Raw genomic sequence first — 11,803 nt, forward strand, 5'->3', positions numbered from 1 at the left:
TGAAGATACATTGACTGACTGTCATGTCTCAAAGTAAAGATGGACTGTCGTTTCTATTTACTTAGTTGAGTGATTCTTGTCATAATATAGATTAGAAAAGTGGTCGAATAGGACTCTTCACTGCCCAACCTGATGGTATCAAATACATAAAGCAAATTAACTCTTGACAAGGCACAGGTGATAATGGAAAACCATTCCAGGTGACGACCTCATGAAGCTGAACTTTGATGAATACAAAATAGAAAACATCTGGTTTGTTTAGCAGTTTTTTGTTCACAACATGATTCCATGTGTTCCTTCCTAGTTTTGATATCTTCAATTTTAATCTACAATGTAGAAAACAATTAAAATAAAGAAAAATCATTGAATGAGAAAGTTGACTGATACTGTATATACTGTGTTGAAGTCTAGCTATGCAACAGCTGTCAATAGAACTACTTTAAACAAAAGTAGTACTTTATACAAGCCATTGGATTAATGTGGAGGGAGACATCCCAGAGCTCAGTTCACTCATGTTCACTGACAATATATTTGATTTGTTTTCTGTATCTAGTTTCATATGTATTTCAATCTTTAGCTAAACCTGACCACAGACCAGAGTGTGAACCGTGGAATGTTGTGTGACAGTCGTGTACTTTGTTGGCACTTAAATGTGGTGTTTAAGTCACTCAAAGACATGCCTGTAAACATAATCCAGTAACGATTAGATGTGTTAGTGAAAAGTAGTTATGAAACCAGTTCAGCAACATGCAAACGTAATTTGTAGGAGATGGAGTTGCTCAGGGACAGATTTTTTTTAAATCTCGACAAATCAAACCCAAATACCCAAACTTTTCCAGTAGCCTGTAGCTGCATCTCTTATCACAGTGTCACAGTGTTCATACTGCAGGGTACTGGGATAGTACCCACTGTCAAACATTTGGCCCAGTCAAAGATGAACTGGGAATGAACTGTTGTCTGTATGAATAGATTTCTGGTCAAGGATCAGTGGGGAAGAATCCTTTTTTCATCTCACTTTGGTGGACAAGTGCAGATACAGTGGGGCAAAAAAGTATTTAGTCAGCCACCAATTGTGCAAGTTCTCCCACTTAAAAAAAGATGAGAGAGGCCTGTAATTTTCATCATAAAAATACTTCCATAAATTATAAGAATTCTCTGAGAGAGCACAGCCAGCTGGTGACTTGCTTAATAAAAATGAACAGCAGCAAACAAGCTGAGCTATCAGCAACATTTGAGACAAAACTCGTTTTGACTGGCAGGACACTGTTCACTCAGCTCATTCATCTTGTCAGATAGAACTTATCTGTTTGACCAGAATAGGCAGCAGTGTTAGCTTACAACCTGTAAGCATATTGAATGACATAACTATTTGGCTTCACAATACCTGCTGTTGATAGTTCCAAACCCTTCCAGGTTGAGTTGTGACTTTAAATATGACTGTTAACACTATTTTCTGCTGTTCACTTTAGCTTGGAAAACCAGCTGCTGTGCTCAAGACCTCTAGTGGCTGTGGGAATGATGACGGAATCAAAAGGAGGAGGTCAGTCTCCACACACGTGTTCCTGATTACCAATCAAGCCACCCACACCTTCCCAGCCTTTAAGGGACCAGCTTAGTTCTTCACTCGTTGCCAGATTGTCCATTTCCATATGGTATACTTCAGGCTTCCAGTTACTAGGCTTTTTGACGCGTTTGCTCGTATTTGCTTCCCCTGGTCTCCACCAGCCTGTTTCCCCTGGTCTCCACTCTGGCCCTGGTCCCTGCTCCACCAGCCTGCTTCTCCATGTCTCTTCCCCAGCCCTGTGTTGGTTCATTATTGTTAATAAACCTGCCTGTCTCCCAACCTACCCTACCTGTGTCCTTGTCTGCATTGTGGGTTCAGCCAGTTCCGTTCGGTCTAACAGAGACATGAGTTTGGTATGACTCTTCTAATCTCACTCGAAGAAAGAAGGCACATCTCTCAAAATGTTGAAAAGGAAAAAATATTGTAACAATAAGCTCAGTGTTGTCTTGAAACTCAAATATGTGAACTGTGTGAAACACCAACATTATTTTGATAATGAAAATGTTGATAGTAAGTATTCATCTATGGGCTTTTGTTTCATAACTACATTGTAATATGGCAACTGGCAACAAAAATGATGGTGAAATCTCTGTTCATTCTGCCGTTATGAGTAAAGACGAGATGAAATAGTTGGCTCTGTTTGGGCGGACGGTGCCATGTGGCTGAAGTGCAGCTCTCATCTTCTCGTCTCAGAGCCCTCAGATTGTTTTTGTGCCGCTGCTCTGAGCGCTTCTGATTGAAAGTCTGTGCATTTTTCAGGGATTTTTCATGGTCGTTGGTGGTCCTTGTCAGGCAGCCAGTCACATTTTAAATGGGGAGGTAGCCACATGACTCATTGTCCTGGTAACATGGAGTAGAGGCTTTTTCGGGACGTGTCCGTCTATCCATAGCTCTATGACATGTCGGACAGAAACAGAACAGAAAAGCCCACTATGGGAGCAGGTCGGACAGCACTAATTGTTGCCGCTGAGTGTCTTTGTGCTTTTAACAACAGCTGTTTGCCTGTTGTGAGCTGTATAACATTGGTTAGCTACCTCGCTAATGCCCATCTGTATAAAGTATGAGGACAGCATCCTTCACATGGTGCTCAGTGTCAAATAATAATGTCAGATACATAGATATAAATATAAAAAACAAAGGGGCATTGCCAGTCTGTCATACAGTGGCAGTCAGAGTGGTGATATGTTGTCACAAGTGCTTCAGCCTACCGTCTATATGGACACAGGTCTCATCGTACAAATGAAGCACGGGCAGACTGTGACCTTTCCTATAATTCATCAAACAGCACAGTGGCAGAGGAGCCCTTCACAGGCCAATCATGTGACTGCTGTAGACACTGTGACATCAATAATGTGGGATGTTTTCACCAACCAAACATGCTGAGGCCATGAAGGCTTGTTGAGTTGTAGATATAAAGTAGAAAATAAATATGACCTTTAAATGAAATATGATTGTGTGGCAGTTTTTCTAACAAACTTCAGTCATTTAAATGATATGAGAGAAGTCTGCTTTGTTCTCGTTGGAATTTTTACAGCAAGGAGAAATATCCTTCAGCAAAATCCATCACAGTATCATAAAACTGTCTGAGAAAATGATGACTAAAGTTCCGCTGACTAAATCTTGACCAAAAACAAAACAAAGCAAAAAGATTAAAATGTTACTTTAAACCAACTACAATTTTCAGTAAGCGACTAAGACGACAGACATGATATGAATGAGAGTTTTTGCCAAAAAAAAAATGTAATGGGGCTCGTTATTCATGCTGCCCAATAGACCTTGAGCTCTTACAATGTTCAGAATGTATCATCTGCTCATCACACAGTGCTCCCACCTCCACGATGTTTGCTGTAGCATTCACTGATCAGTAAATGTTAGAGGATAGGTCTCAACGGGCACATAATGTGGCAACATAGCTGGGACAGTGGAGTGTTTGCACAATATAGCTGCTCACCGAGAGAGCAAGCTGCACAAACACAGGCTAGTGCCATGTCAGTGTAACCCGGCCGAGCATGAACACCCACATCTGCTCGGGCTGGTCATCCACAAACACACAGATATGCACATACAGCATGCATCGGAGCCTCAATAAATCAGTGCAACACAGTTCACAGACTGGACTCGACAAGATGAACACGCACAACCACAGCCACATGAAATGAGCATTTCACAGTGGTTTTAGTATATAAACCACATACTGTCAGACCATCGAATGCAGGTGATTGTCATAAACATTGATGTTGTGTGGCATGGCTCTTTTTTTTTTTGGGTGACTTCACAGTCACCTGTGCTGTGACTAATGTGAAAACTGACTGATCTTAATGTATTGACTGAGATACTTTAGGTGCGATGAGAGTGATTTAGAGCTTTGTTTGATTTGATTTGATTCAATTAGACCTTAGTCCTCAAGCCTGACAACTGGGCCACTATAATACATTAAGTAGGTGGTTTTCATGTCATGTCTCGTACAGTTGGTTGATTAAAGCATATTTTTGCGGGTTTGGCAATGCAGGTTGGCTCTAATAACGTGTGCAGAATATGCATCTGTTCCAGAGCAGAGTGACGTGCAGCTCTGTGGAGCCCCTGCAGCCACTGACACACCAGCAGCTGAATTAACAGCCAACTATTGCTCCATTCTCACAGATTTTACTCTGTGACAGTTCAAATTTCAAATGTCACAAAGTACAATGCAGAATATTGAAGCTAGTTGAAATGCCCTAAGCTGAAGTTCCTTCACTGAGCCCTGGCTCAAACAATCGCCCAACTGCATGAGTAGAGGGTATAAATTATGGTGTTACTGGTTCATTTATCTTATTCTATCTCATTCTATGTTGGTGGACAATTATGGTCTGCCATGGTGGTTTCTGGCACTAGATTCTGGGCCCCACTTGATTGTTCAGCCCTGTCTGTGGTCACTATTAGTACTGCCTGTTTGACTGATTGAGGAAAAGCTAATCAGTTGCAGAAAATGACTACAAATGACCTTTTTAAACTCTTATCTACACATTATTATTACCACGGCTAAATCTCCAGTATGGAAGGCTTCAGATGTTTTCAATTTAATTATGACACAGTAAATGCATACAACAAGGACAAAATATACATACAATAAATAAATGTTTATTGTAATTCAATTTTATTTCATGATTTAATTTAGTTTACTTTTGGCATTTTGAATTTCATTTAGTGAGTGTTATTTTATTATTATTATTAATACTATTATTATTGTTATCAAAAATAATTGAAATTCACAAAACTGATGCTGATTTTATTCCCTCTAATACTGCAGGCAGGCTGTGGCTGAGTACAGAACAGATGTATGCTGTAAGTTACACCATATAAGATTGAAGTGCTGACTTTACACCCTACAAAAATGACATTATCACTTGATGTGTTTGGCATTGAGATGCAAGTAAATAAAAGTGAACTGCAGAGGCTCTGAAAAGTCTTACAGCCATTTTTTTATTTCTGTTTACCTCGGTTTGCCTCATTTTTTTGTAGCCCTATAAAGTGCTGCAAAGAATATCTTAATTTAAGGAGCAGCTTGCTCCATCGCTGAGCAAAAAGCTGAAAAATGTCTTAGGGTTGGGAGCCTGGAATGAATCATGGTGGCTGCTGAAACATTAAGCTGTTGGTCGTGCCTGTGGAAGGACATGTGAATGGAACAGGCAGCTTTAACACTGTGCTGGATTTTACATTTGAGCGGAGTGTTGAGCAGTAAAACAGAACTAATGCGGGAGATGTCGACAATTAAAAAGTGGAGACAAGGAGGCCGTGGTATTGTCTCCCCCCTGAGAAAGCCCCCTGAGGAAACACCTTCACTTTGATTAATTTGCTGTACAGCTGCATGCCACCTCCCTAGTCAGTGTGCAGCTACTGCAGAGGCTAATAAAGCCAGCTTTACTGCCGTAACACCATACACGCTCACACATACACACTCCAAAGTAGCCTTTCTTTCTCTATGTCCACACTGCATCCATATCCCCATAGCCTCTTTCTCTCTTTGTATGCACACAAATGAAAAGAGCTATTGGGCATTTCAGCTAGTCAGCACCTTGTCTGCTCGGCCAAAGATTCAGCAGGAAATCTAAAAGGCTATGACAATACCGTCATTTGAGCATGCTTAGTGCAGGCAGTAGTGGATTTCCTCTTTCAACTTCAAATCAGATGACAAAGAATAGACGTCCCTTAATCTGTCAGCCCACTTGAGGTGCAGTAAAACTATAAATCCCTCTCTGATCCTCGGCTGGCAGGATATTTTGACATTACACCGGATTTCTGAAAAGGCCAACTCGGGGGATATAAAGATGATGGGCAGCAAGGGGAGCTCTAACTGGGATAGACATGTCACTCTCTGCTGAGTTCAGACTGTAAAGGACACATTATTATGATTGTTTTCTCCCTCACTCATCACACTTTCGTTTCTCTATTTGCAATAATGGGAAATATTGTGATAGAAGAAACTGAAAGCAGCACATTATTCCATCGCACTGTTTGGTCCATTTACCAAACCAAGGATGTTGAGCAAGTCTCACATTTTCTTTTGTGTTTAGATGAAAACATCCTGACTCAACTTTAGGAGGTTTTACGTGCAGTCTGAAGCCACTGTGGTGTGTTTTCCTACAGTTCACCTCACCTTCCAACACACACCGGCTCTCATTGCTTTCAGAAATCCATTAAAAATAGCTTAGAGACATAGTGCTGCCTGGACTAATGTAGTGCATCATGTTTCGCAATGCCTGGTCTGATGAAAACCTTGTTGGATAAATGGATAAAGTCATAGTGGCTGTGCTGCACAGCAGTATATTGTGGATGTTCCTGGCATTTTGAACACTGTGATGTTTTCACATGGCAACAGAAATAAATCAGACTTTTAATGATCACATTTTATTGATATTACAAAAATCCTTCACAGATGCACAGAACCAAGACATCTAAGTAACTTTGGTCTCTGCAATTGAAACAATGTAATGGATATAGCCTATGATTAACCAATTAGCCACTATTAGTCGATAAATGCTGAAAATACTGTGTATCCACAACTGCTAATAAAATTATTGTTTAAGTCCTTTTCAAAAAGAAAACTTTGATGGTTCCAGCTTCTCAAATGTGATCATTTGTTGCCTTTCTTTATATTAATTACACTGTTTGACTGTTTAGTACTGTATAATTTTCTCTGCTGATGATCTGCACCAACACTTTCAGTACAAAAGCTCACCGTCTTAACCACACCAGCAATTACAGGAGACTCAGCCACTCAAACAAGCAGCAAGGCAGCAACAGCAAGTACCAGAAGTTCTCATATAAAAGCCGGGATTTAATTAATGACTCAAAACTCAGTCTCAAATAATAGCCAGTAGAAACAAATGGCAGGGAAGGAAAACACTGAGGGGGGTGCAACTACTTATTCACATCAGCATGATTTACATTTCCTTTACCAGGACGGTCCATTTGTACACAATAGTCGTGTCATGATCACCGCTCTGCTGAGAGGACTTTAATGTGGTAAAGGGTTTAAAGTGGTAGCTGGAAAGTGAGAAAACTACAACTGCTGATGAAGACTATGAGATGTAGTTGAAAGTGCACTTTGAGTTGATATTTTCTTTTAAACTACTATTTCTAAGTCAAGACACTTATTTCAAGCTCAATGTAATCTTAAAGTTCAATAGACATTTATCATATGAGTCACCTAAAGCCCTTTTCAGCCCACTGTGGCTGTCTCTGTTTGTCCTGTTCCTGTCTTTATGATTTAAAACTGATCCGCTGACCAGATTGCACAGAATATTTCCATATCTGGTTAACAAGACCTGAAGAGTAGCACCGCTAATGCAACTCCACTCTCTTGTCACAAACACACAATACAATGAGAGCATTAACTGAACAGTCAACACTAAAATAAGGCAGAACAGTCATGGACATATGATGGAAACTAAACTTCAAACCAAAAAGATTCAGTTTGAAGCTTCAACAGTACTGAGAGATGGACACAGAGAGACTTTACAAAACAGTGCTTTCTTTCTAGTCTGCACATGAACGGCAGGAGACCCTCACAGGTTGTCCATGGTTGGCCTCACTACCGAGCTGCTCGGTATGGCTATATCCTTCTGCAGAAACACCTTGGCATGGCTAAATTGGACAGACCTAGGCCCATGGAAAAACCTTAATACTGGCTGCTACAATGCAAATAAAGCAGCCACCAAAGCAAATTGTATTATACGTACAGCACTGCTGTCTGCTGATGTATTGTCCCTACCTGCATACAATTACTTTTTTTGGAGATACTCAATCATCGAAGCTTACTACTGTGCACCGATACAGGATTGTGAGATTATCCTGCTCCTGCACTTTTTAATCTTCCATGTGCTCAAGAGCTAAGACTAAATTTAGCATGGAGCTGTCAAAGATCTCAGCCAGACACACACGTTAATGTGCTTCACTATCCTTCCGGAGACAGTCCACGCTGTTCCTGTGCTTCCTAAAACAGCCCGGCCAGCATGCTCTCCCTGACCTCCAACCACTCTAGGTTGTGTTCAACACACTTTCTACAGAGCACAGCTGCTGCTGTAGGACCTGGGTGGGTAAAGTGCTCAGCTGGTAGTGGTGTCACACCCACTCCAAGTGGCAAGTGCTCACTCAAACAGGGGAGTGTGGAAAACAAGCCATTATGGATGAGCCTTCGACCTGAGAGCAATACAGAACGTTACATTCTGTTATTCTTTCTCTTTTATTCTTCCACCAGTCTTGGTTAACAGCATTCATATTAGTTACAGTATGAACATTATGGACTAACGAGCTCCAAGCACTTTGACAAGAGTAAAAGAAAATACAAATGCAATGTTAGAAGTATGCATAACCTTTGTCCGTGACACAAGATTATGCATTTCAGGATAACGCTGCTTTCTCCGATAAAATCCATCTAAAATCTACTCCAAAATCCAAGTAATCAGAAATTGCATAGCTGCATCATGTCATTCTAAATGTATTGTTCATAGTTCACAGGAAGAACAAAAGCTCTTTGGTTAAATGTCAGAAATGTAGCTGGAAAGTGGGAAAACTACATCTGCTGATGAAGACTGTGAGGTATTGTTCATAGTGTTTTGCCATCACTGGTAGGGAGAACAAAAGCTCTTTTCTCTCAGCCTCTAAGGTGTGATGAAGTACGTGTCTGATTGACAGCTGAGCTGTCAGCTGATCATGTAGCACATGTATGTGTGAAACAGATGGAAAAAAACACACAATATCATTTAAACGGGACTTCCGGCAGAAGACTAAAAATATTTCCCTTAGACATGTGACAGTTACCAGGTAAACATTATTTTTAACATTAACATTTCAAGCATCAACAGCTATCATCAACTCCATAATCAAACTGTTTTTTTTTTTACAAAGTTGTGCAAGAGGAGTAAGATGTTTGAGCGACTTGTCTAAATTTAGTAATGTGTAGGTATGGCTGCAGGGGCCCGGGGGTGTTCAGGGTCATGCACAATGATCCAAAAGAGCATAAGAAGTCACTAATCTGTTGGCTGTGGAGGGAAAGTCTGTATGACCAAGACTGGTTTCAGACTATTGTTTTCCTCTTTCTTTAACGTGACGCTCAGCCATTCCAAGCTACTGATTATGACTCTATGCTTTTAATTACTTTAATTAACTTGAGGATTGACTGGAAAATGTGATCTTGGTGAATATTTCATGTGATATTCTGACTACTCCTATTACATTCTCAGTTGATTTGACAAGCTTTTCTTTCTTTGGTACATTCTAAGCATTTTCGCTATTTTCACAATTGTCATATTTAGTAAGTTTGTTAATTATTATTGTTAATTTCCCCATTACTTATTTCTCATTAATTTGAGACTGAAGCTACTGTTTAGATCATTTATTTAAAATGTAATTAATGATTAATGAACTTTGTGTAGTGATGTTTCTAAATAAAAGCCAGCTAAAAGGGCATCATTCATCTTGCTCCTAACAGGAAAAGTTAAGATTCATTCATGGTAACTTAAACACTCTTGAAAATAGCAGGACTGGAAATAATAAGTGAATGAAAACAGTACTTATGTCAAAAGAGCAGAATGGCGAGTATGGCATGGCTGTAGGTGCACTGATGGAGTTAGTACATGTACATTTCTAAAGCACTATGTGAGCGCTGGTAATTCCACCTTTCAATGTGTTTAATCTGCCTCTATTAGCCACCAGCCTATATTTGTTCATGTCGGCCACACCAGCTATTACTACCCGCCTTTATTTGAGGATTTATTCTATTTACAATCGAAATATCAACTGAAATAATAAAGCTATAAAATGAGATTTTGACAGAGCCATGGCCTCGTGCTTAAAAAAGCATTCCATATAACAGCAATGCCCCAGTTTGATTTTGTATGTCTAGTAAATGCAAAAAAATGCCAAAAGACCACCATCTCAGTTCTTATTGAATGTCAGCGGAGATATTTCTAAAGAATTCCAAAGAAAGCAGTCTTCGTATTTCCACTAACTGCTCAGAAATGAACCTGGTACAGTCCAATTTTGTGTAAAAGGGCAGATATGACAAGTTGTGTTAGAATTACTTCACCTTCAAATGATGATGATGTTAAAGGTGCGCATCATGATTTTGTAAGCGTTAGTGGATGCTGTAACCAAAACCCTCAAGCAATGATGTTCATTTTAAAATGAATCACAAGTAACAAGTGATGTACCATTTCTTGTGAGTAGAAAATGACTGTGAGACTCAATAAAATACTGCTTCAAAGTTCAATGGTCAACCTGAACAAGCAAGTGGGTAATACAATCGGGGACAACATAAAGACACACAAGATGAGATAGAAGACAGAGGGTAGACAAGGGGCACAGTCAGTTGACCTACCGTCCTCTGTGGGAACGTAGATGTTCAGGTAAAGACAGTCCTCACTCTGCTCCTGCACATAAGTCACCACTGTATCCAAGTTGGCGGTGAACCACACAGGGAGCATATCATTCAGTAAAAAGCGGTCTTCTAAGAACTGAGGACAAACGGGAGCAAACTGAGTAGCATTCCTGATGCCTGGCCAGGACATGGGTGGCTCCGGTGGCTGGAACCTCCGCTCCCCCGTTGGGGCCAGCGCATATGGGATCCCCAAGTACTGCTCCACTGGTCCAAGGATCTCATTGGGTAACGTAACCTTCACTCCCCGCAGTTTACCATAATTGGTGGTGACGACGGGATGCTGCTGGGCCTGAACAGTGGCCACAAAGATGGATGCCAGCCCCATCCACAGCAGAAAGTTGGCCTTGGCTGTGGAGCGACAAATCCATGAAGGGCCTCCAGATGCTGACATGCTCCTGGTGTGCTGAGCCTGAGCCTGGCAGGTCGTGGTTATGGTCCACCCTTGGGTCCTTGGCAACCCCCCACCCCTCCGCCAAGATGCTTCCTGCTCCTCCTCAGGCCGTGAGCTGAGTGAAGGAGCCCCTGCCAAACAACACAGCTTTTTCAGAGCTCCCCATTCCGAGAGCCTGCATGGAGATCAGCAGTTGCTGTACAACTCCCCTGTCCAGAGCAGAAGATCGCCTAGTCTGCTCTTCGGTTACCTGGGCTCCACCTTGATGAGATATCCTGCAAGAAAAAGAAAAACAGGTTCCATTATTCCTATTACTACCACAAGATGGACAATTTAGGATTTGCGTGAAATCTTCAGACTGTGGTAATTCCTTGACTTGTCGAGCAGAGCCACCAGCAGACTAACATGTTTGAATCAGATTAAATTGTATACACTAGGCACATACAATCCAGGGCAGTAACTTTTATTCAAAATTTCAGTTACTACTTATATTTAATCTGTAATATCAGTAGAGTGACAGAATAATCTCAATTCAAGAGTTTGCTTACAAGCTCTGCTGAACTTTAATCAAATCACGCTGGTAAGAATGAAGTCAGTATATACGCTCAGCAGATCGCAGATCTATTGCAGTCCTGTAGCCAGGGTAAAGTGAGCTCTTGTTGTTTTCTTTTTGAAGGCAGAATGGTGGTGAGCCGTGCTGAATAAATAATCTTGACATGAAACCATCCTAGAAGTAATCTGTATAAACATTTTTGATTCGAGACCTAGATGAAATTGTAAGGCAGTTCACTGGCCTTCAAAAATGGATGGGGTGGTGGAGTCATAATGAATAATTGGATTATTGGATGTTATTTCTACAACATTTTTCAATAATTAGTCATTGTGGGTAGTATTCAAATTAATGTGAGCAAATTAAGTGTCATCTCATTAT

At 40.7% G+C, this 11,803-nt stretch overlaps 1 protein-coding gene across 1 annotated transcript in view; it reads right to left on the reverse strand.

Annotated features, from left to right (window-relative positions):
* Positions 1-10,872, reverse strand: part of nlgn4xa (neuroligin 4 X-linked a) — a 67,403-nt gene extending 56,531 nt beyond the window's left edge. The window contains exon 1 of the mRNA XM_070855461.1: positions 10,422-10,872. Within this exon, the coding sequence (XP_070711562.1) occupies positions 10,422-10,872 (451 nt within the window). The remainder of the gene's footprint in view (positions 1-10,421) is intronic.
* Between the last annotated feature and the right edge of the window lie 931 nt (positions 10,873-11,803).

The sequence above is a fragment of the Pempheris klunzingeri genome, chromosome 24, assembly GCF_042242105.1.
Source record: "Pempheris klunzingeri isolate RE-2024b chromosome 24, fPemKlu1.hap1, whole genome shotgun sequence".
In the NCBI taxonomy this organism is placed as follows: Eukaryota; Metazoa; Chordata; class Actinopteri; order Acropomatiformes; family Pempheridae; genus Pempheris; species Pempheris klunzingeri.